The sequence below is a fragment of the Alternaria incomplexa genome (assembly GCF_024043165.1).
Source record: "Alternaria incomplexa strain BMP 0042 chromosome Unknown scaffold_14, whole genome shotgun sequence".
NCBI classification, from domain to species: Eukaryota; Fungi; Ascomycota; class Dothideomycetes; order Pleosporales; family Pleosporaceae; genus Alternaria; species Alternaria incomplexa.
Genome location: NW_026249863.1, coordinates 762,554 through 785,245, shown reverse-complemented (window position 1 = coordinate 785,245; position 22,692 = coordinate 762,554). Strand labels below are relative to the sequence as shown.

The following is a 22,692-nucleotide window of genomic DNA, read 5'->3' as shown; positions in this document are numbered from 1 at the left end:
GCCGAAGCATACGCCATCAGGGCCCGGGGGAAGGAGCACCCCGCCATGGCAGAAAATGTTATCGCGACACCCCTCGGCGCATGTTACTACGCGTCAAACATTTTCCAAACCTCTTCAAACCTCAATTCCAGCCTCGCACTTCGTTTAGACGCGTCTCAATTCCATATCGCAAGATGGCTGGCGTTCCTAGTACTTATGATGGTGCGCACCTTCCGTCCCGTGCTCGTCTGGCCAATTGCTTACCCCGTATCCAGCGCCCGTTCACATTGCCGTCATAGGCGGCACTGGTATCTCTTCCCTACCAGGCTTCACCCTCGCCGCTACACTCGACGTCGACACACCATGGGGCAAACCATCATCACCCGTCTCCATCCTACAACACCCGTCGCCCTCGACCGGCAAGCCGATCCCTATCGCCTTCATCTCCCGACACGGCCTACACCACGAACTCGCGCCTCATGAGGTCAAGAACCAGGCTAACATAGCCGCGCTGCGACACATCGGTGTACGCACCATCATCGCCTTCTCCGCCGTTGGATCCCTCCAAGAAGAAGTGCGACCGCGCGACTTTGTCATCCCCGACCAAATCATCGACCGTACAAAGGGCATCCGGCCATTCACCTTCTTTGAGGGAGGCATGGTTGGACACGTTGGCTTTGGCGACCCCTTCGATAAGCAACTGTCCAAGATAGTCAGGCAGTGCGGACACGCGCTGGAGGGAGACGGCATCACACTCCACGAGAAGGGACTCCTCATCTGCATGGAGGGACCCCAATTCAGCACACGCGCCGAGTCGAACCTCTACCGTTCGTGGGGCGGCAGCGTCATCAACATGTCTGCTCTGCCTGAAGCAAAGCTCGCGCGCGAGGCTGAGATCGGATACCAGATGATCTGTATGGCAACAGACTACGACTGCTGGAGGGGCGACGGCTCAGAGGACGTCAATGTGGAGATGGTCATGGCGCACATGAAGGCAAACGCAGAGAACGCCAGGCGGTTCGTTGGCGCCGTGCTGAACGAGCTCAGCAAGGAGGAGCACACGGAACAAGTGCTTGCTAAGCACCTAGACGGACAGATGAGATTCGCAGGCGCCATGACAAAGAAGGAGGGACGCGGTTCAGAGGCCGAGAAGAAGCTCCAGTGGCTCTTCCCTGGCTACTTCGACTGAACGCCAAATGCTACTACGCGCGCCATTGACAAAGGCGCATGACATTTGACTACGATATACTCCGATATTAGGAACGCGGAAATACCTACCCCGATTAAGAATCTATGCATGCGCCCGACGGCTGACCAAGTTTCTAGAGGTAGGACGCAGCCAGAGGCGCCGATTACGGCAGGTCGATAGCAGTGGTTACCCCAAAACTCCAAACAACTCCATGTTTACATCATGGAAAATATGCATTAGTCGTATCGATAACTATCCGTCGCCAGCAGCCCGTTCGACATCCGCGGGCACTTGTCAAGCTCGATCTCACGATTCTTTCCCTTAGCACCTTCCTTTCTCGTCTATGATCTGCATTGCTACCTGCCGCAATCGCATCGACAGTTTCCCAGCCTACATAATGAGCGCTCGAAATGTTTGTGATATTGAGAAACGGTTGAGTGAGAAATCCGGCTTTACAGGCTGCTCGAGTATTTTGTTCGGGTGACACCGGTGTATTGCGCTGATCAGGTACTAGGCTGTGGCGAGTCAATCGGAGGAACAGTACCTGCATGCCTGCCATTACCTCGCAACAACGGGCACAAATTGGAGGGTGACACCGCATATCTGTATTTCTTATCATGCAGATCAATACACTTCCAGGATCGAATTTGCATTGGCACCGCGGGGAAGACGCGCGCGCAGCATAATCCCGGTCAGACATGGGTGCACGGCGGCAGTCCTTCTCGGGTCACCACGGGAAGCATGACTATAAGACACATGATATCGTACACAGTAATGAAGCAGCTCTTGCTCGATACCGCATCTACTCGTCACTCTCCTACCGAACGGTAGCATTCGCAACCGTCAGCATGGTTTCGGCGTGGTTTCTAACAAAGGTCTTTGTGGCTTTTGCGCCACTTACGACGATTGTGTACGCACAGTACAACGTCACCACACCTCAATTGCCTCTGTTGCTGGACGCTACCGCAGATGACTTGACTGCTGGACTTGAGGCTGGAGACTTTACAAGTTTGGATTTAGTCCAGGTAGGTTCCCGGTTTTCCTGCCAACATGTGTAGGCATGGATCTACCTTGGACAGCATCGCTGACATAATGTAGGCTTATGTGGGACGCATCATCGAAGTCAACAAGACTCTGCATGCAGTATTGGAGATCAACCCAGATGCCTGGACGATTGCGAAAGAGTTGGACGAGGAGCGAGCATGTGGAAAGCTTCGTGGGTAAGTTGTGCTGCAAGAAACTGCATGGTCCTTCGCTGACTGGATGCAGCCCTCTCCATGGACTCCCGATTCTCATCAAGGACAACATCGCGACCGCTGACGAAATGAACAACACTGCTGGATCTTGGTCACTAATGGGTGCCAAAGTCCCACGTGATGCGACGGTCGCTGCAAAACTGAGAGAAGCTGGTGCTATCATCCTCGGCAAGGCCAATCTTTCGCAATGGGCTAACTATCGATCTTCGAACTCTTCGAACGGATGGACTGCTCGAGGTGGTCAAACGTATGGCGCGTACTACCCTGGTCAAGACCCAAGTGGCAGCAGTAGTGGCAGCGGTGTTGCTGCTAGTCTTGGTCTCGCCTTTGGAACACTCGGCTCAGAGACCGATGGGTCCATCATCTCGCCCAGCCAGCTTAACAACGTTGTCGGCATCAAGCCTACTGTCGGACTTACAAGCAGAGCACTTGTCATCCCGATCTCTGAGCACCAAGACACCGTTGGGCCAATGGCCCGCACCGTCAAAGATGCAGCCTACATTCTCCAAGCCATCTCTGGACCTGACAGTTACGACAACTACACGTCTGCAATTCCCTGGGCAAGCAACGCAACTAATGCCACCAAGCCCGACTACGTTGCTGCATGCACTCTGGATGCGTTGGAAGGAAAGCGAATCGGGATACCGCGTAACGCCATCGGCACGCCCAGTCCCCAATCCGCGCCCATCTATGCTGCCTTCACAGCTGCTCTCGACGTCCTCCGCTCCGCCGGCGCAGTCGTTGTCGACAACACCAACTACACCGCCTGGGACCAGTATCTCGAATCCAACGCCGAAGGCATCGTTCTCGACGGCGACTTCGTCCCCAACCTAGCGCACTACCTTGAGCAACTCACATACAACCCCAACGACGTCCACAGCCTAGAAGATGTCCGAAACTTCACTCAAAATTTCCCCGCCGAAGACTACCCCGACAGAGACACAGCCGACTTCGACAGCTCCATCGCGCAATCCCAAAACTTCTCAAACACCGACATAGAGTTCTGGGAAGCCTACCAAGAAGACCTCTACCTCGGTGGCGAAGGCGGTCTCCTCGGCGCACTATCTACATATGACCTTGACGCCGTCGTTGTTCCTTCGCGCTCTGCGTCTGGTATCTCTGCTATCATCGGCGGTCCTATTGTGACTGTTCCGCTTGGTGCGCTGCCGCCGAACACAACGGTTGTCACGAACTCACGCGGTGACTTGAATGCTACGGCACCGAATATTCCATTCGGTATCTCTTTTGTGGGTGCGCTGTGGAGTGAAGAGAGTTTGATTGGGTTTGCGTATGCGTTTGAGCAGAGGACTATGGTTAGGACGAAGGTTGTGCCGTATATTCAGCCTAGTATTGAGATTGAGAATGTGGTTGGTAGTTACTAGGCTGGGGTGATTGGGTAGGGTTATATGGGGAGTATCAGAGGACTATGTCACGGAAGAAATTTGAACCGTATTGTCAGCGTTGTGGTGAGACGGGGAATATAGTCGCTCTCTATGAGATCGGATGCGGATAAATAGGCATGGAGCTGTATGAGGTTTGTAGAGCGGTCGGGAGGATGTGAGTAAGGTCGGTGGGTGGATGCCACCGAATAGCCGATGGGAACTGTTGCGTCTTACATCATCGCAACCACTACCTGTTTCAATCGCAAACAAGGTTGTCTAAAATCTTGTTGTGGCTTATCCTCTGATTCGGTTTCCATTGGTCTGAAAATGCCATTGTTTCATTCGTTGTATTGTAGGTGTGAGACAGCAGTCGCACTCTTCGTGTCGCCAGTCTCAAATTAATAGTCCATGGAGACATTGCCATTATGTTCTCCGACAGAGACGTGCTAGACGAAGCTAGAGATCAAATGAACGTGTTCTTGATGCCGCTTCAGCGTGGCTCTTTGCACGGTCTCGGCGTTAAGCGGACTTAGCTTATACTGGCTGACCAGATCTAGAGGGACGTGAGACTTGTGTGGCTTGATGTCATTCTGGTATACGACGCGAGGTTAGCGTCATCCCGAACCTGTAAATGGATGCTTGTGTAGCTGAGATGTTTACGTGGATGGGATAAGATATAAAGATGGGCAGGAGGCAGCAATTGTGAACCACAAAGCGCCCATCAACTCCTTTTGCGACCTCAGTCAAAGGGATATCGCTCCCTCGCATCAATATAACTTTGCAAGCATCAATTTCGATCTGCAATGTCTTCCGCAACCCAGCAACTAACGCACATCCGCAAAGTCGCCCTCATCGGCGTAGGCCCCTCCACATCCCATCCTCCATCCATCCCACTAACACCATCAGGGCACCGGACAAGTCGGCTCCCACATCCTCACCCACCTCCTTGGTACGGGCAAACACCAGGTCACAGCTCTAACCCGACATACCAGCACCGCCACGCTCCCCACCAACCCCAACCTCACCGTCGTCAAGGTCGACTACGACGACGACACAGCCCTCACCTCCGCTCTTGATGGCCACGAATTCCTAATCATAACCCTCTCCGCCCGCGCCCCACTGAATCTCCACTCCCACATCGTGTCATGCGCCGCCGCCGCTAAGATCCCTTGGATCATGCCTAACTACTTTGGCTACGGCATCGGCGACCGCGCACTCAGCGGCAAGGCTGACTTACCTGCCAACTTCGAGCGCTTCATTGACGATGTGAAGAGCACACCAGGACTGGATTACACAGCTCTTGTATGCGGCTTCTGGTACGAATTCAGTCTCGCAATGGGGGAACCGTGGTTTGGCTTCCGGATCCGCGATAGGAGCGTGACGATGTATGGGGATGGGATGAAGAAGGTTAACGTTAGCACCTGGGATGCTTGTGGGAGGGCGGTTGCGGGGTTGTTGTCTCTTCCCGTGCATCGTCAAGATGCCACCGATGGTGTCGCGTTGGAGAAGTGGAGGAACGAAGGTGTCTACATATCGTCTTTCCTGGTTTCCCAACGCGACATCTTGGATAGTTTACACCGGGTGCTCGGGACGCGAGACGCGGATTGGACGATCAGATATGAGGATGTGGAGAAGAGGTTTGGGGATGGGATGAGGGAGTTGGGAGAGGGGAAGATGTTGGGGTTTGCGAAGGCGCTTTATGCGGGGGTTTGGAGGAGTGAGGGGGCTGATTATGAGAGTAAGGGGGGTTTGGATAATGGGGTGTTGGGGATGGAGGAGGCGGATTTGGATGGGGCGACGAGGAGGGCGGTTGAGATGGCGATGGGGCCGATGGGGGATGTTGAGGAACAGTTCAAGTAAAGGGACTTGGTGGGATGTGGGGTTGTGACGTTGTAATTTGAGGAAAGGAAAGCGGGATGATGATTTCGTAGACAGGAAGTTGTGTGTTGAGGAAGGAGCGATGATGTACCATCGGCCATCATGGTTCCTGCTCTAATCATTCGGCTTCTACCCCACCTACATCCTCTCGTTAGCATCTGCCTCCCCTCACTCATTTAAGACGACTTACCAAGATTGCTCCTAGTGGATACGCTTATTTCCAACTCCTACCCTTCTCTATCTTCCCCTCGCTCACAGGTGAACCAAAAACATTCCATTGCGTGGAGCTTCCGCGCACCTGCCATACCGATTCTTCGTCCTTCTTGTCATACGATTTTCTCTCCTTCCATTCTTTCCACCGCTCGCGCAGCGATCTCTTCTCTTTGTTCTCCGGCTCAGGCTCGGGCTCTGCCATGAGGGCGGCGAGGGTTGATGCCGGGACGCCACTGCCTTTGTGACGCGATTGTGCGAGCGCAGAAGCAGTCTGCGGATTGACAGGTGCTCCAGTTGCGGTTTTGCCATGTTGCGGCGGTGGCTTACGTGAAGGCTTGGGGTCGTAGAATGTTGGTTGGTCTGGGTCTGGACTCGGATTCGTGCTCGATGATGTTGGGGTCGATGCCACGATCTCCTTCGCCTGCTCGCTTTCCTTAGAATCCATGTCGTGGGCGGCCAACACGCACAATGCCAGCGTGTCTAAGGTTTGAGGTACGTGGACTGTTCGCAGGATACAGCAATCTGACGATGCTCAGGCGTGCAGCACAACGTTCACAATACATGTTAGCGAGTTGTAGTCAGCCTTGGCCCACATCTGCAGTCAGCATCGTATCATCGATGCATCCTGCCACCTGCCAGTGCCGAACACCCGAATGCGAAAGAAACATATGCGATGATAGGCCGTCATGGGCGCGCCGAGAACCCCGAGTTGCGGCAACAAGTCGACCCAGCATGATCTCAGGCTTCACAAGATATTAGATCCGAAATCAGACACGATAAGAGACTCTACCCAGGGAGGTATGAAGTCGCGTTAATCACGATGTCGCAAGAAAGATGGTGTTGATGGCGCGCGACATTGATGACGCCATGTACTCGATTTGTCAAAGCTTCGGTGGCGGAAGCTCTCCGCCACCCCTCCGCATCATCTCCAATCCGCCGACGAACAAATACGCCACCATAACAACGACCACCACCTTCCCATAAAACGAATCCATATGCGCTTCCCTTCCTTCCCCACATTCCTCCGCGCCTTCCACACGGTCACCAACACAACAAGCGCTTTTATCCGATCGAGTCCTGCTAGCACGCTCGGTCGCACTATCTACAACACGCCACAGCGCGCAGTCATTTACCGTTCGATGCCAAACATCCCCTTCTTGGGCGCCCTTTTCGGATCTTCTAGCAGTATGGCGGACAACACGAACTACCCCGTTCAGAAGCCAGAGGGCGAGTGGCAGGCACAGCTGTCGCCTGGTACGACAATACTCATCCCAACTACCAGCGCACGGTCACTAACACCACGATAGAGCAATTCCGCATCCTCCGAAAGAAAGGCACCGAGATGCCCGGCTCCAGCAAATTCGACAAGCACTACCCCGACGCCGGCGTCTACAAGTGCACCGGTTGCGAAGCGCCCCTCTACAAGGCAAACCACAAGTTCGACTCCGGCTGCGGATGGCCAGCATTCTGGGATGCCGTTCCTGGAGCGGTTGGACAGAAGCCTGACCCCGGTCTTGGCATGATGAGGACGGAGATTGTCTGCAATAACTGTGGGGGACACCTGGGACATATCTTCAAGGGCGAGCGGTTCGGTAACCCCAAGGATGAGAGACACTGTGTCAACGGTGTGTCGATTAACTTTAGTCCTGATGATAAGAACTAAGGCTTGGGAGTCTGTCTTGACTAGTTGAGTGGTGTATATATGCGGATGTAGTACTAAGTGTATTAGTGACGACGAAATGAGAGATGACGTTGATCAGTGGCTTTGACAAACTCGTGCATGATGTGCAATGGTTGCTGACACGGCTTTCTTCATCTTATGACTGACTCGCGACAAGTACTCGAGCCTCCAGACCACAACAAACAAGTATATATTGTTGCAAACTGATCAGACTGATACATACGACCATAGGATCATGAAAATTAGGCTTCCCGTCCGCTCAGCCATATACAAGCATGATACCGGCGGATTAGTAGTTAGGTGGGTGACCACTAGCGAATCCCCGCTGTTGTATGTTTTTGCTCTTTTTTGCCCAAGGTCTGAAATAGCGACTCTCGAACTCCTGCCTCTCTTTTTGCCCTTTTGCTCTCTTTTTGCTCTTTTTGGCTTACCTAGCTGGACGAGCAAGCTGATGCATCCACCTCATACAAGGAAAAAGCTAAACAGGTCTAGAGACTACATTAACGCTAAGTTATCTATCTTGTAGAGTTTTAAGTTAAGGTAGGCTGCAGGCCTGTTTATTTTTTTCTTAGTTGGCGTGCATCTGTGGATTCATCACACGGCTCGTCACGCGACGCTGATAGCAAACGTTAGTTGTTCCTATATCTATCAACTTCCTTACGCATCCAGTCTACAACAGACACTCCAAGGTAAGATGACATCTAACAGCGAAGACTGCCATAGGACCGATGAAATCGACGGTTGCGCTATGTGCATGAGGCAAGACGGTGAGGTCGTCAAAGATCGTCATAGCTAAGTGTGTGATGGATAGAGAGGAGATTAGTCTAGCGCATTGCTTTTGTGCTCGCTACTGCCTGCGCAATTGCGATGTAGCTAGAGGGGCACTATAGTTCGCGAAGACACACCTAAGGTACTATTAACTACAGTTCTACTTTGTAGAAAAAGGATAGCCTGCATACTTAAATATTAAGGTTAGAACGGGCTAGAATAGACGCAGTAGTAGTAGTAGTAGCCATGTGCATGAAAGAAGGAACCATCGCATGTACGAGATGCAGCAACATCGGATACTGCTCCGAGAAATGCAAGAATGAAGACGCAGAACAGCACAATACAATCTGCAGTACCTTCAAGGACTTCCAGAACCGGCCAAGCGACAAACACTTTCGAGCGCTGTATTTCCCTGCCGATGAGCCCAAGCCACGATTCATCTGGCTCCTCATGGACGGAGACCGTCTCACCTGGAAACCCAATCCTGACGATCTTGCGCAGTATGTTCCAGGATCACCTTCGTAGCAGGACTCGTTCATAACCTATCACGCTGGCGTCCAGGATAATGCCGACCAGAACAGGGACCTCATAAAGGGGTTGTGCATCGAGTATGATCCAGTGTCCCAGCGCCAGTCGCGCAGCCACAAGGGTCCGGCTTTCATGGAGCAGTCAGCCAACATGTGCTTTGCTAGAATGATTGATCCAACAGTTGGCGGTCTTCGCCGTGGTGGTCAGGTTGGACGTGTTCACGGATGGAATCCTGAATTTGGTCAAAAGTCAGGGGACGTGGATTGTACTTCGTTGGGTCCGTTACTGGCATGGGTCATGGAGATGGCTCTTTGTTAGACATCTAGGAGAACGCTGCGGATCTGACTGCGGGAATTGTGTTCATTCGGGACATAATGGGGTCTGTGGGTATGTATACTAATAGAATAATGACTGGCACTCACACCCAACAATAGATCGATTACTCTAGTGGCTTTCAAGCTAGGGAAAATTTCGGCAATCTTCACCATATTCATGCATGCAATTCACTGGTTTACCTGCTTTTAGCGCAGTTCTTCACAGTGCATGCCTGGATCATTGATCAAATACACTACCCTCTTACATACCGCAACAACACTAGCCAGATTACTTTGGCCATCTGTTACTGTGCAACTGCATGCACAACTCCATCAATACCTACACCGTTACAGCTCGCCCTCATGTCACGCTACCGCCTCAGCAACGTCTTCAATGACCAATACGCCTACACCTACACGCCACTCCCAAACCCAGACCCCGAAGCCGAATGCTTCATCTGCAAAACACCCTACTCCTCACACGACCCCGAAGGCTGCCAAGCAATCCAACTCCATCCCTGCAGCCACATCATCGGCCACTCATGCTTCACCGAATGGATCAACCGCGCACCCCAATCATGCCCCTACTGGTCCCACCACCTCCCTCCCACACTAAAACCCTCGGTTGGCGACGAAGATCTCGAAGTCAGACTACTCCGCTGGCTAGTAAACACACGCTGGATCACATCCATGGACGACCGCTACGACTATCGCCTCGAACGTATAAAAGACCCTAGATGGCGTCGAGAAGCGGAGTATGCAGTTGAAGCGCTCGCCGAGGGTACCCTCACAGATAGGCACGTGCATGTGCTGACCTACTGGATAGAAACCATGATATTCGTCGTTTCTGTCAAACGCCCGGCCCTGCATGTGCTTGTAGTTCTCTTTTTGGTTGGCCACATGACAGGGCTTTGCCTCTCTGACTGGTATGGTTGGGTGTGTTCGGGGGCGCTGTATGCTGGGATGCCGCGTGCGTTTTTTGTGGGTTTGTTCTTATTTCTAGGACACGCGTGCGCTTATTGTGCGATTACGCGGTGGGTATTGAAGTTGGGTTGAGGAGGAGTAGCGCTAGGAAACGAAGTGCGCCAGTTGTGGGAATGGCGGAGTTGTTTTGGAGTGGTTATCGATTGGGAAGGAAGTCTAGATGAACAGAAAGTATATATGTACAAAGATATAGGCATGAAGGTTACGGGGTTACGTAGGTTTAATGTCCCCAGAATTTTGGAAGCGTTCACTGACGCTTGACGTACTCGACCGGTCCGTCGTACTTGTCCTTTCCGATTACGTAGTAGTAACCCATGGCAAAGACGACAAGTACAGCGAACATGACTATGGACCAGTTCATATCTGCCAAAGACGGGTTTGGCACCTCGGGGAAGCAGATCAACACGATAGCCAGAGACAGGTATGTGATGGCGATGATGTTGATGTAAAGGCCTGCTTTGCCAAGATCGAACTTCGACGGAAGGAGTGGTTCTCCGAGAACACGTTTCCTGATCATGCAGCCGATGACGATGATGTTGGCGGTGAAGATACCGAGACCTCCGAGGGCGATGACGATGTTGAAGGCGATGGCGGAGCCGATGTTGATCAAACTCAAAAGTGCGGTTCCTACGAGGGTAGCGATGACGGAGTTGACGGGGATGTCCCAGCCTGGTGGTACCTGGCTTAAGATTAGCGAAAGGATCAGGAAGCGGGAAGGATGAACGTACGTAAGCGAACCAGTTGGAGAATGGGAGACCTTGATCACGGGCGAAGGACCAGAGTTGACGGGATGAAGCTGTCACCTGGTTGACTGAGCTGAACATAAGTAATGAGCAGATGAGTACCACCAGGATGTTGGTGGCTACAATAGATCCCGTCGCATTCAACAAGATCTGGATCCAAGGCTGGCCAAGCGGGGTGGCGAGAAGCGTGTCGAGGTCGTTTCCGAGAGTGGAGAAGACAGTGACGGTCATGATGAAAGCCAATGAATAGTTCACAACAGCCGTGGAGACCATGGCTCGAGGGCTGACCCACGCAGCGTCTTTGACTTCCTCAGCGAGATGGACGGCCAAGTCAGGGTCTCCAAGAGTAAGAATGGGACCAAGAATACCGACGAGAGTCGCGAGACCTGTATTACCCCAGCCACTGGGGTCTTCGAAATGGGTCCATGTGGTTGTGACATCTGAGCGCTCGCCCATGACCCAGAGTACGACGACGAAGGCGAAGAATCCGAACACATGGAGGACGAGTCCGAAGCCTTCAAGCAGGGGAAGCTTTCTGACTAGGACGGTGTTGCACAGGATCGAGAACGTGGTGATGGCGATGGACAGAAGGGTGCTATGCCAGCCTTGGATGACATAGGATGGCTTGTTCAGCACGATCAGAGCTGTGAACTGATCGGCGACCGCGAAGGCCGTACCAGCCATACCTGTTTGCCATGCGATGACACACAGCCATCCTGGATTGACCGGTCAGTACTGCATACATGCTATGTTCAACCAGAGGTAGCATACCTGTGATGTAGCTGAGTATCTTTTGATATTTCCTGGGTGCCAATTCCGATATCCAATGATACTGCCCACCAGCAGTTGGAGCCCTTTGTTTGTGTTAGTGAGCGCATTAATGCCTCATCAATTGCACAATCACTTACATGGACACCATCTCTGCCAATGAAAGCGTGACGAAGAACATGCCGAAGCAGACGACGACAAGTAACCAGATACCGCCGGCAGCCCCTCCATTATAGAGTGAGATTCCGATACCACTACAGCAATGTCAGTGGTCTTCTTCGTTGTCGAGTGCGAGTACCATACATCAATGCATATTCCCATGTGCTGCCAAGGAGCACAGCGAAACCGAAGATGGTCAAGAACTTGAATTGCCGCTGATCTCTTGTCAGTATATCGGAACCTCTCCGGCGGGCGTTTTCAACATACCCTCAACTCCTGCAGCTTGCCCATGCGATCCATATCGCTTTCATCACTATGCGTGCCATACTTTTCACCCACGGCAGTCTGGTTCGCCAGCTCGATGCTGTTGGGAGAGTCGATCGCCTCCGAAGGACCCTTCATCATGCTGTCGTTCATCGTCGCGATGCGTGCATGCCACAAGTAGATGGAGGAGTGTAGTCGGTAACCAGTAATCAGAAGAAAAGAAATTCGACAGGGTGGTTCCGATGTCTGCTGCGGGACGTACTACCCCATTCGAGAGGGTGGCGCTGGGTGGAGCAAACGTGCTCAGCGGTCTCGTTCGCTTGGAGACACTGCAGGGTATCTGGTACGTAATGTTGGGAATCAAGGGATCTGGAGGATGAGATTGGAGACCGGGGGCCTGGCGCATGCCACGAGCTTGTTCGCGTGTTCGCAGGTTTTCATGTGGTAGTGGGACTCTCTGGACGCACTGGACAGGTTCAGTATGCTCCGCAGCACGTATTGTAGGATCTAGATGCTTTTCGCTTATGCGCAGAGAAATGGCAGTCACAGAAGGGCCGGCTTGCGCACCGGCATGCGCCGCAGAACTGCCGTTAGTCTAGGATCCTGACGGGTCGGGAAGCCCACGCGTGGGATGGCTGCTCGACTGCATTTCTCCTGCGTCGGAGCTTTAACCGGATGGGAACATCGTCTTTGGCGACTGCAAGCATGATGACACAGTGACATGTTGATCTGCAACATCTTCGTGAAACTGCCATGCGTGGAATGCAGCCAGAGATACGATGCGAAGATCGAAGATGGGGACAGTGGAGTGGTACATGTGAAATGAGAGATTGTTCTGAATGATGGTGTGGGGTGAGTGGCGCCGACGGGACGGCTGGTGGACTTCTGGAGACTTCAGGCCTTTAGCGCAGGGAAAAGCTTGAGTCAGCCCGGGCCGCTGGCCGCGCGTGTTAGGACTCGAGGACAGCATTGCGAGCTAACAATCAGACCACGCCGATGCGACTCACAAATACTTCCACGAGTGAAGCGAGCCGAATACATATTAACGTGATCTTGTCTACTGCGCGCTGTAAATCTCTGACGCGAGAAGCACCGAGAGTCTTATGACAGACTCGCCGTCTCCCATACAGCCCCAAATACCCGGTGGGAGCGGGCTGCGGGAATTCCGATCTCTTCGTTTTATGTCTGTACAGTAGGGCCGTACTGCATACTTGTTGCTCTCTATATACAGGCACGGCACGGTTCGGTCAGTGCTCGGCCGGTTGCGCACGAGGAAAATCGATCGGGATTGGATGCTGGGTATCATCATCTCGGCATCCCAGCCCTTGGCGACCAATGCAGGCAAAGTCCCGGAGACAAGCGGCTATCAGGAGCCAAGGTAGGCGACCCAGTATTCGGGATCACTCTTGCGCCTCACGTTGTCGAGTGTGATGGAGGGACATGAGTGACACGGTAAGATCTGTTCCTTGAGGCCCGACATGTTTCCAACAACCAACGGTGTCCAGAACTTTATTACTGCATGTCGTGCGCAACATAGCAGTCGTTTATAACGCCTTTTTGCCAGTCTGTTTGGCCTCACGCGACAGATGGCGTACCCATCCAGTTCCTCGCTCCTGGCCAGGGCGTCGGACAATCGCTTTGCCCGCATCACGACCACCGATCAGGGCGCGACGCTTTGGGTCGTCACGCTTCTTTCCATGATTTATGCGATCCTGGTACTCACAGTTCGTCTCGGATTCACGAAATGGAGAGCGCATACTTGGGACGACTTTGTCGTCGTAGTAGCACATGTACGCGTCGCGCAGCCCCCCACCTTTACTGCCTTTATCAGTATGACCCGAAGCTGACGTCAACACAGCTTTTGGCGTTCAGCATGTGGGCCTTGTTATTTTCAGCGCTGAAGAGTGGCCTGGGGAAGTCGTATAGCATCTTAGAAGATGCAGAGATATCCAAAACACAAGAGGTCAGCCGAGGGTTTCTTTCCTACCTCTATCTCATTACATATGCTGATATGCGCTGACATTTTGGATGATATTAGCTTTATTATACGAGTCGCATCCTGCTATTCATCGCACTCGGTTTTTCGAAAGTCTCTATCCTCATGCTCATCCGGTCTGTGTTCGCCCGGAACGTCAAGGTCTCCATACTAGCGATTGGTACCGGGGTCATCGTAGTTGTGTTGGGCCTGATTGGAGCCATTGCAACCACGACCTATTGTTCAGTCGATACCGTCATACCGAGGCCTGGTGACGAGTATTGCATCGATTCAGTGAGTCTAACCTCCGTCTCCTTCGAAAGGCTCTACTAGCTCGCATGAGTGGTGCCTCATCTTTGGTAGCATCCCCGTCAATGTCCCCTTGTGAGATCCACACATGTTTCTGCACAAACACTGACCTGTTAGATTCCCTGGCTAAAAGCAATTACTATCGGTGACATGATCACCGAGGTAATCATCATGGCCTTGCCAATAATAGGCTTCCACTCGTCTCTCATGTCGATCAAAAGCAAATTCATCGTTGTGATGGCCTTCTTTACGAGGATACCGTACGTATGAACACCGGACTGAGCTGGCAACGATACTAACACCTCTATAGAAACGTTGTCTTCGCTCTGATGCACTTCCTCGCATATGCCAAATTCGTAGAGAGCCGTCAGCCAGCCATTCGCATCGTCCCGACCGTCGCCTGGCAAAGCGTTCTTCTTTCGTTCAACCTCATATCCGCAACAACTCCGCTCCTCAAAGGCTTCACTCAAGGATTCATGACGCAAGGAGTATCCTTAGGATACTTACGTGAGGGAACAACGGGGGGAGGTAGTGGGATGTCAGGCAGTTATGAGCTCAAGTCGCTCACGAAGAGTACTCGATCGAAGTCGAAATTCTCATCGCTGAAGCTGACGCCGTCGGATGCATACGCCACCACCACAGTCGAGGGGAACTCCGAAGAAGATACTCTCCCACCCTCAAGACTAGACCGCTTAAGGGGCCAGGAGAGCTCCAGAAAATCGACCCTCCCACCCTCAAGGATGGACTGCATGAGAGGTCAGCGAGCGGAGCGTTCATCTATTACTAGTCAAGAGTCGCAAAAGATCATGATCAAACAAGAATGGAAGATTTCGGCGGCGTAAACCGTAGGAGCATCTTTTCTGAGCATGTGGTGTTGTATGCCATGGGCTTGTACCGTAGCGTCCATTCCAGTCTATATGCAGGTGCCGAATTCGTTCTTCCCTCGCGCCACAAGGATTTTGCGATGCGCTTACCTAAGCCGCCGGGATTACCCCGCCAAGTGGCGACGCAACATTAAACTCCGACATCTCCAGGCAGGCGACCACCCACACTTCCCATTATCTCTTCACCAATAAGATGGCACCACTAATGTTTGGGACGGCACATTTCTGGTTCCGGGCGCTAACAACGGTCCTGAGATAGCGATAATGGCGTACCCATTCTTCGTCGTCCCCCAAATCGCTTCTTCGCTATCTAAGTACAGGACGAACCGCTACCTGCACGCCCTCTATTCTTATGAGACCTAATCACGGAAATGAATATGCTGAACCTCCACCAGCAAGTGTTGGCGTGAACGCAGTAGCATTTGAAGATGGAGATGAGCTCAAGAAAAAGCGGACAGGGTCGCGTGACCTGCATGTCGACACCCAGGCAAACACCACATCTTCCGATATCGACGACGTCGAACAAGACAAGCCTACGAGTCAACCAGTATCATGGAGCGAATTGCCACGCAAAGACCAGCTCTTCGTTCTGATGCTTGCTCGTCTTTCCGAACCTTTGACTCAGACCTCGCTAGGCGCATATCTATACTACCAGCTCCAATCCTTCGATCCATCACTGCCAGAGTCGACCATCTCGTACCAAGCTGGCATCATCGGCGCAGCATTTCCGGCTACTCAATTCATGACCGCCATGCTATGGGGACGCTTCTCAGATGCAGAGTACGGTGGCCGAAAGAGAACGATATATCTTGGGCTGCTTGGCACAATGCTTAGCATCATTGGCTTTGGCTTCTCGCGCAGTTTCGCCATGGCAGTAGCCTTTAGATGTCTTGGTGGTATACTGAACGGCAATGTCGGCGTGATGAGGACCATGATCAGTGAGATCATCAAGGAAAAGAAGTACCAGAGTAGAGCCTTCCTGATCTTACCTATGATCTTCAACGTCGGTGTCTTGGTCGGACCTATCATGGGTGAGTCTCATCGAGAGGTCTACATGGTGGGACGTACTGACAATTATAGGCGGTGTGCTAGCAGATCCCTTTGCCAGCTACCCTTCTCTATTCGGGCCCAATTCCACTTTCGGTGGCAAAGACGGCGTACAGTGGATGAAGCGATACCCTTACGCCCTACCCAATCTCACAAGCGCCGTGTTCCTATGCCTATCATCTTTTGCCGTTCTCTTCTTCCTTGAAGAGACAGGTGAACTTTGCAAACACAGGCCCGACGCAGGTCTCTGCGTTGGCCGATGGATTCGTCGGACGATCTTTCGCCAGAACATCGCATCTGAAGATGGGTACAACGCTGTACCGGAGGATGATTTTGAGCTACAGCCAACACCAACATCGGTACATGCACCATCGTCCGCTAGTCTTGACAAGCCGAGGATTCTCGTTAGACAGCAGCTGCCCTTCCGTCGTATCTGGACTCGCAACCTCGTCACAACACTCTGCGCGCACGGCGTTCTTGCTATGCACGTAGGTACCTTCAACGGCCTCTGGACTATTCATCTTTCCACGCCTCGCTTCGATCTTGGTCACCCATATCCCCCGGGTTTCACGCCTCACGGCCTGTTCTTTACCGGCGGTCTAGCCATGCCTCCAGCGCGTATCGGTATCGCACTTGCCATCATCGGTGTCATCGGCATACCCTTACAACTCTTCGTTTACCCACGAGTTGCGCATCGTCTAGGTACAGTAGGCTGCTATCGCATCTTCCTCGCTCTCTTTCCGGTCATGTACACGACAGCTCCTTTCTTGAGTCTGGTTCCCAGCTGGACGTCCCCACCCGATGGTGTCAGCGGACCGTGGATATGGATCGCCATTACTTGTGCTTTGTTCATACAAGTCCTCGCCCGTACATTCGCTCTGCCCTGTACGGCTATCCTCATCAACAACGTTAGCCCGCATCCATCGGTCTTAGGTACCGTTCATGGTATTGGCCAGTCGGTATCTAGTCTCACGCGCACGGTTGGACCGATACTATTCTCCTGGGTCTTTGGAAGAGGATTAGATATAGGCATGATCGGGCTGGCCTGGTGGTGTATGGCTGCCGTTGCGATAGCTGGCTGGGTGCTTGCACAGGGCGTACAAGAAGGGAATGGGCACGAGATATTGCTCGAGGGGGAGAAGGAAGAGTATGATTGAGAGTATAGACGTCAAGACATACTGATGTATCATTTCCGATGCAAGATTTGATTACCACCTGGCAGCTACCATCTACTCAGGCTTCCTATTCTTCACCCTTATCACTGCTTATCATGCCTACGTTGCTTTCCACAAACTGTTACTTGCAACGCAAAGCCACCTCGTATCCGCCTCAGTCCCTCGTTAACAGCTTCTCTAGTGCAAATCACGCTTTTGTATACATCTCAGTTCACCATCGCTAACCTCCCAGAGACTTCCCCCACCATCGTAGTCCGCAAACCTCAAGGTGCCGCCTCCTCTCTAAACCCCTCATTCACCCCCTCCTCATCCGCAAAAAGCCCAAACACCTTCTCAATCCTCTCCTTCGTATCCTTCGCCACCCCACCCCCTTTCCCATCTTCCCCACCCTCCCTGACGACACCCCCCAAAACCTCCATAAAAACATTCAACTTCCCCCTCCAATCCGCCACATCATCGCTTTCAAAGTCGATGTCGGGATTAAACCACTTTGCCTCCGCGGCATCGATGACCCACTTTAGTGAGCGGTTAAGATAGACGAGGGGGGAGCCGCGAATTCCCTTGTTGGATTGCAGATGGGTTTGAAGAGAGACCATTTCGGAGGCGAAGAAGGTTTTGAAATGGGGGTTCCCGAACGCGGAGACGAGGGTAGATGAGGAGGTGATTTTACATGCGGAGAAAGAGCCCATGCCTAGTTCGACGTCGGGTTTAGATGCGTCTTTGGGGGGTAGAGATGGAGAGTGTGTTTTTAAGCGTGGTTTAGAGGGAAATTTGGCTATCATTGTCGCCTTTTCGGTTGGTAAGTGTTTGGATGGCAAGCAGCCTAAGCCTGAGAAGAGGGGTGGGGTGACCTTGGCGGTGGGGGCCGTGGTCACGGGCTGTGGCGGCTGTGAGGATGGTGGTGTGGGTATGGGAGGTGTGGGCGCGGCGGCGACATGGCTTTCAAACTCGTCGGAAGCATCGATCATGTCGATCTCTGGAGAGGACATTCCGCTGTTGTCTGCGCTTGAGCTGCTTGTAGCAGCACTGAAGGACGCCGCGCTGGGCTGTGACGCCATTGAACTGGCGAGCGTACTCGTACTGAAGGTCGACGCGGTACCCCATGACGCAGCCGAACTTCCAGAGATATCGCTACTTGGAGACGACGACGACGGTGATGACGGGGCAGATGTAGGCGGACTACCAAACATGCCACCACTCGCCTCAAATGCGGCCAGCTGGTCCATAGTATCGTATTCACACTCCATCTCGCCTCCCTCCGCCTTCCTCAATCTTTCTTGTTGCTCCTCCACAAAGCCATGTGCTATGGACCGCCAGGTGGACTTATGTCGCGCGAAGCGAACATCGAAGGGTTTGTGCATCGAGCTTGAGCTGGTAAGGGGAGGGGGGTGGACGTCTATCCGGCGAAGTTTCTGGTCGCGCTTCTTCGTCGTTCGTATCGCTGGATGTGGCTTGCGGTTGAGGTGAATATGCGCACGGGTGATGTGTGTCTTGGAGACGCGGGAGTTGAGGGTGCGCTTGTGAGCCATGTTGGCGGTAGGTCGTGATGTACGTATCTCGCTTGTTGATGACAGAGGCGAAGATGAGCCAGTGTGATGGGTGTTCGCGAGATATGTCGTATGGGTGTACTCTTGCTTGCGAGTAGACGACGGCAAGTCTGTCCAGCTGGGGCTATCGCGAGATGGGAACGCGACGGTGACCGCGTATTGCTAGTGTGGGTCCCAAGCGCCCTCAATACTGCGTGACTGGCGGCAGTGAAGCGGTGTATAAGTCGAAGTGAATGGAGGTGAAGGGGCGGGCAAGAGCTCACGAACAGCCTGGTGGGCGTCACAAGCACACGCCTTGTCACTCAATCAACAACTGAGGGAGCGCTGCACATTGTACACAGCCATTACTATGTCTTAGAACGTAGACAATACTGGTCGAGAAGAGCTGGAGTAGGGAGGGCGTTGTGTAAGTACCAATTCGAAGCCCGACTTTGAGGTCCATATGGTATACAATCAACTGATTTCTAGTAAGCGTTTGAAATATTTATGTATTTATGCTATCAGAAGACTATATATCTACCTCCACACCCCCATCAATCCAAATGACAGAGACTCACCCTTCAGCTCTCTTCTCAGACACTATCCCACCTTATACAAGAAAAAAAAACTGAACAGGTCTGCAAGCTACATTAACCTAAAACCTTGCAAAGTAGGGAACCTAACGTTGACGTAGGCTCTAGGCTGTCCAGCTTTTCCCTAGGTTGGCGTGATCCACATACTACCGCTCGATACTTACCTCTATACCTACCCCGACACTGAGACCAAGGTCTACCCACTATGCCCAAACCTCTTCCTCGGATCGTAACGCTCGATCTCTCCACGAGCAGTCCGGCTCGCCTTCGGTTTCGCTCTTGATTTTGTCACCTTGTCATCCTCCACCTTTTTTTCTGGCTTCTTTGGCTCTGCTTTTAATCTACCTGGAATCTCTTTCGCAGGGACTGGTTGTTCGTGTGCTTGAGTCGAGTTCTCACCAGCAGATCGCGCGGCAAATACTTGTTCCCGTCGCTGTGCTTCGAGCTCGCGTGCGTGTGCATACTCATCGACCGGCTTGACTGGCTCTACTGGCTTGCGTACCTTCGTCGGATGTGTGCTGCTACTCCTGTCTTGTGAGTCACCGCGACGGCGGCGACGTCGTTGCCTGTCCTTCTCCTCTTCTCGGCGATGAGACTCTTCCTCTTGAGCTCGCTTCTTCTCTTCGATCTCCAATCTCCGTTCGTTTTTTGCTTCACGCGCTCGCTGCATCTCGGCTTCTTCCTGTTGACGACGCTTTACAAGCTTTTCGTCATTGATCTGCTTCGCTCGCCGTATCTCGACTTCTTCTTGTTGAAGATGCTTCGCTCGCTTTTCGTCATTGATCTGCTTCGCTCGCTCCATCCGCCTGTCGTCTTCCTTCTTACGTGCAAGGACTGTCTCGTTCAAGTCACTTGAGCGTTGTGCTTGCTTCTCTGTTCCTTTCTGCTCTGTCGCATCAGTTTTGACAGGACCATGATTTGGGTCTGTCTGGCGCGGCTGCGACTCTGTCATGTGGAGTCGACGCCCTTCATGGTATGGGCTCTCAGACGGTTGTCTGGTGCTGCTTCTTGACCTATAACGATCATCAATGTGTTTAGAAGCGGGAGATCGGCTTCGCCTTCTGGGCTCCCGATCTCTTCGCGAATTGCGCGAGTGGCGCTCATCCTCGGAGTGATGTTGGCCTTCGCGTGGCCGATGCGGAGAAATCGACCGAGCACGGTGTCGTTCTGCTTCCCCAGGAGCTTCGTTGCGTTGTGCGCATTCGATACTGGCAGTCGACGCGTCATTGTGCGCGACACTGCCATCTTTGTCTTGTACAAAACGGTCTGTCTTAGTATCCGTTCTGACAGGGGAAGGATGGGTGTGAGTGGCTGACGACTTGAAGCGCTTTAGCGGTCTGGTAGTTACTTCAGGCTCGCATTGGTCGACAGACTTTCTCTTCTTGCTTATGTTAGAAGGCGATCGAGATGACGTGTCTGAGTTCGTATTATTCGACATTGTGGCGTCGTAAACAATGTACTCATCCGCAAATCTCTCGCCGCCAAACGCCACGACGGTCCCCTCATTGCTTTCAATGACGGCCGGTCTCTGTTTCTGCCCCTTCGTGGAGTCCTTCTCGCTTAATTCTGCGCTCTTTCTCTCCTGCTGCATTTGTTCCTGACCACTGTCCCCGTCCACATCTTGCTTCTTGGCTTCTTTTGGGACGAGTTGAACGTAGCCGTAATCTTCAATGGACGGTGGATCGGACTTCTCACTCGGTATGCAGGTGTCGACAGTACGAATGCGCTGGGGTGTGTTCCCATTGGCATTGGCGTCGTGTTGTTTGAGTGAGGGCGGCGTTGGTGGCGGCGTAAGACTTGAAGCTGCGCTGAAGGTGTACTCCCTTGCTTTCACGTCAACCCCAGCCTCTGTCTCTGGAATCCCGCTATTCGAGAGTTGCGTGAGATGGGTGATAGTGGAGCAAGGCTCGATCTTTTCGCCGTAGATGTTGGGTAGGGAAAGGCCGTCAACATTCGCGTTGGCCGCGTTGCCTTGGTGATCAAACTGAACACTGGTGTCGAGCTGCTCTGAGTGTACGATGTAGTCGTCTCTTGTTTCCGACCAGACCTTGTATCCTGCCGACAGAGCTGCGTCGCGCTGTTTGTTAACTAACAGCGATGCCTTGACCTTTGCTTTTAGAAGATCTTTCTTGTATTGCGCTACATCCTTGGTCTGGAACGATGAGGTGACATAGTTTGCACGCCTATTGGAAACGTCTGGAGCGGGGAATGGCGCGCTCTGAACGACGTCGTGCGCTGATGGACCCGGCTTGTAGCGACCAAGTGCGGCAGATCCAATTTTGCTGACGAGCTCCTGGTGTGTAGGCTCGCGATCGTAAATCTTGCGGAAACCATCGGCATTGCTTGGTGGAAGTGTTTGTATACCAGCACTGCGGTACAGGACGTGTCCTTGAGTAGTCACATCGGCTGTCGATGGGACCGCCTCATGTTCCGACGACCCAGACTTGCCGTGTTTAATCGATGATGTAGCAGCACTAGAAAGCCTGCTTCCTGGTAGAGTTGCTGCGCTGGTAAACGTATTGTAGGGAGTTGTCTCGGCTGCGACGGCGCCGATATCAGAAGTGGTGTTGACATGTTCCAGAACCTGCTGCAGGTGTGCGTCGGCGGCGGGTGCTCGTTCAGTCATGACTGGTGATGTGGATACCGCGGACACGTGAGGATAGTTGGTCTGCGGACGTTGACAAGTGATATCGCAATATGTGGTAATGCAAGTCGGTGGAAGGTGCAAACGTAGGATCAGGGTCCAGCTGGACAATAGCAGCTAGCGCGGAACCAAGTCGAAAATTGCGTGCGTCAAACACCTCGTGAATCCGACGTCTCAATAAGAGTGAATACATGTTTCCCGAATAAGAATGTGTCTGAACCCTTACCCCATCCATTGTTACATTGTTTCGATGTCATTATTTGCACAATTCCTCGTCCAAATTGGCATTCAGACCCGCGAAAAGAGATCAAGACGTGTCCTTTTCCGCGCAGTGTCCTAGCTCCTATCGTGCATATTTGCGATTATGGGTACAGAATCATGCTCAAGTAGTCGCTCCAGTACGGTGCATTGGTGGTGAAATGGCTGAGCTGTA

The 22,692-nt window shown here is 52.6% G+C and overlaps 10 protein-coding genes across 10 annotated transcripts; 6 read left to right on the top strand and 4 right to left on the bottom strand.

Moving 5' to 3' along the window:
• Nucleotides 1-80: 80 nt before the first annotated feature.
• On the top strand, nt 81-1,168 carry J4E90_008980 (uncharacterized protein; the record flags this gene model as incomplete). Its single annotated transcript, XM_051438501.1, has 2 exons — nt 81-201; nt 255-1,168. The coding sequence occupies 2 exons, from the start codon at nt 81-83 to the stop codon at nt 1,166-1,168; spliced, it is 1,035 nt and encodes a 344-aa protein (XP_051287811.1).
• An 848-nt stretch (nt 1,169-2,016) lies between these two features.
• Nucleotides 2,017-3,806, top strand: J4E90_008979 (uncharacterized protein; the record flags this gene model as incomplete). The annotated part of the gene is made up of 3 exons (XM_051438500.1): nt 2,017-2,193; nt 2,267-2,388; nt 2,438-3,806. The coding sequence occupies 3 exons, from the start codon at nt 2,017-2,019 to the stop codon at nt 3,804-3,806; spliced, it is 1,668 nt and encodes a 555-aa protein (XP_051287810.1).
• Nucleotides 3,807-4,609: 803 nt separating this feature from the next.
• Nucleotides 4,610-5,218, top strand: J4E90_008978 (uncharacterized protein; the record flags this gene model as incomplete). The annotated part of the gene is made up of 3 exons (XM_051438499.1): nt 4,610-4,663; nt 4,713-5,108; nt 5,180-5,218. 3 exons carry the CDS (start codon nt 4,610-4,612, stop codon nt 5,216-5,218), a joined length of 489 nt encoding a protein of 162 aa, XP_051287809.1.
• A 680-nt stretch (nt 5,219-5,898) lies between these two features.
• J4E90_008977 (uncharacterized protein) lies at nt 5,899-6,342 on the bottom strand (the record flags this gene model as incomplete). The annotated part of the gene is made up of 1 exon (XM_051438498.1): nt 5,899-6,342. One exon carries the CDS (start codon nt 6,340-6,342, stop codon nt 5,899-5,901), a length of 444 nt encoding a protein of 147 aa, XP_051287808.1.
• Nucleotides 6,343-6,892: 550 nt separating this feature from the next.
• MSRB5 (Peptide methionine sulfoxide reductase B5) lies at nt 6,893-7,560 on the top strand (the record flags this gene model as incomplete). Its single annotated transcript, XM_051438497.1, has 2 exons — nt 6,893-7,151; nt 7,205-7,560. The coding sequence occupies 2 exons, from the start codon at nt 6,893-6,895 to the stop codon at nt 7,558-7,560; spliced, it is 615 nt and encodes a 204-aa protein (XP_051287807.1).
• Nucleotides 7,561-10,419: 2,859 nt separating this feature from the next.
• Nucleotides 10,420-12,259, bottom strand: J4E90_008975 (uncharacterized protein; the record flags this gene model as incomplete). Its single annotated transcript, XM_051438496.1, has 6 exons — nt 10,420-10,851; nt 10,901-11,631; nt 11,687-11,769; nt 11,824-11,937; nt 11,987-12,057; nt 12,110-12,259. 6 exons carry the CDS (start codon nt 12,257-12,259, stop codon nt 10,420-10,422), a joined length of 1,581 nt encoding a protein of 526 aa, XP_051287806.1.
• A 2,281-nt stretch (nt 12,260-14,540) lies between these two features.
• On the top strand, nt 14,541-15,232 carry J4E90_008974 (uncharacterized protein; the record flags this gene model as incomplete). Its single annotated transcript, XM_051438495.1, has 2 exons — nt 14,541-14,650; nt 14,701-15,232. 2 exons carry the CDS (start codon nt 14,541-14,543, stop codon nt 15,230-15,232), a joined length of 642 nt encoding a protein of 213 aa, XP_051287805.1.
• Nucleotides 15,233-15,626: 394 nt separating this feature from the next.
• On the top strand, nt 15,627-17,478 carry J4E90_008973 (uncharacterized protein; the record flags this gene model as incomplete). Its single annotated transcript, XM_051438494.1, has 2 exons — nt 15,627-16,305; nt 16,355-17,478. The coding sequence occupies 2 exons, from the start codon at nt 15,627-15,629 to the stop codon at nt 17,476-17,478; spliced, it is 1,803 nt and encodes a 600-aa protein (XP_051287804.1).
• Nucleotides 17,479-17,759: 281 nt separating this feature from the next.
• Nucleotides 17,760-18,600, bottom strand: J4E90_008972 (uncharacterized protein; the record flags this gene model as incomplete). The annotated part of the gene is made up of 2 exons (XM_051438493.1): nt 17,760-18,537; nt 18,596-18,600. 2 exons carry the CDS (start codon nt 18,598-18,600, stop codon nt 17,760-17,762), a joined length of 783 nt encoding a protein of 260 aa, XP_051287803.1.
• Nucleotides 18,601-19,811: 1,211 nt separating this feature from the next.
• J4E90_008971 (uncharacterized protein) lies at nt 19,812-22,241 on the bottom strand (the record flags this gene model as incomplete). The annotated part of the gene is made up of 1 exon (XM_051438492.1): nt 19,812-22,241. The coding sequence occupies one exon, from the start codon at nt 22,239-22,241 to the stop codon at nt 19,812-19,814; it is 2,430 nt and encodes an 809-aa protein (XP_051287802.1).
• Between the last annotated feature and the right edge of the window lie 451 nt (nt 22,242-22,692).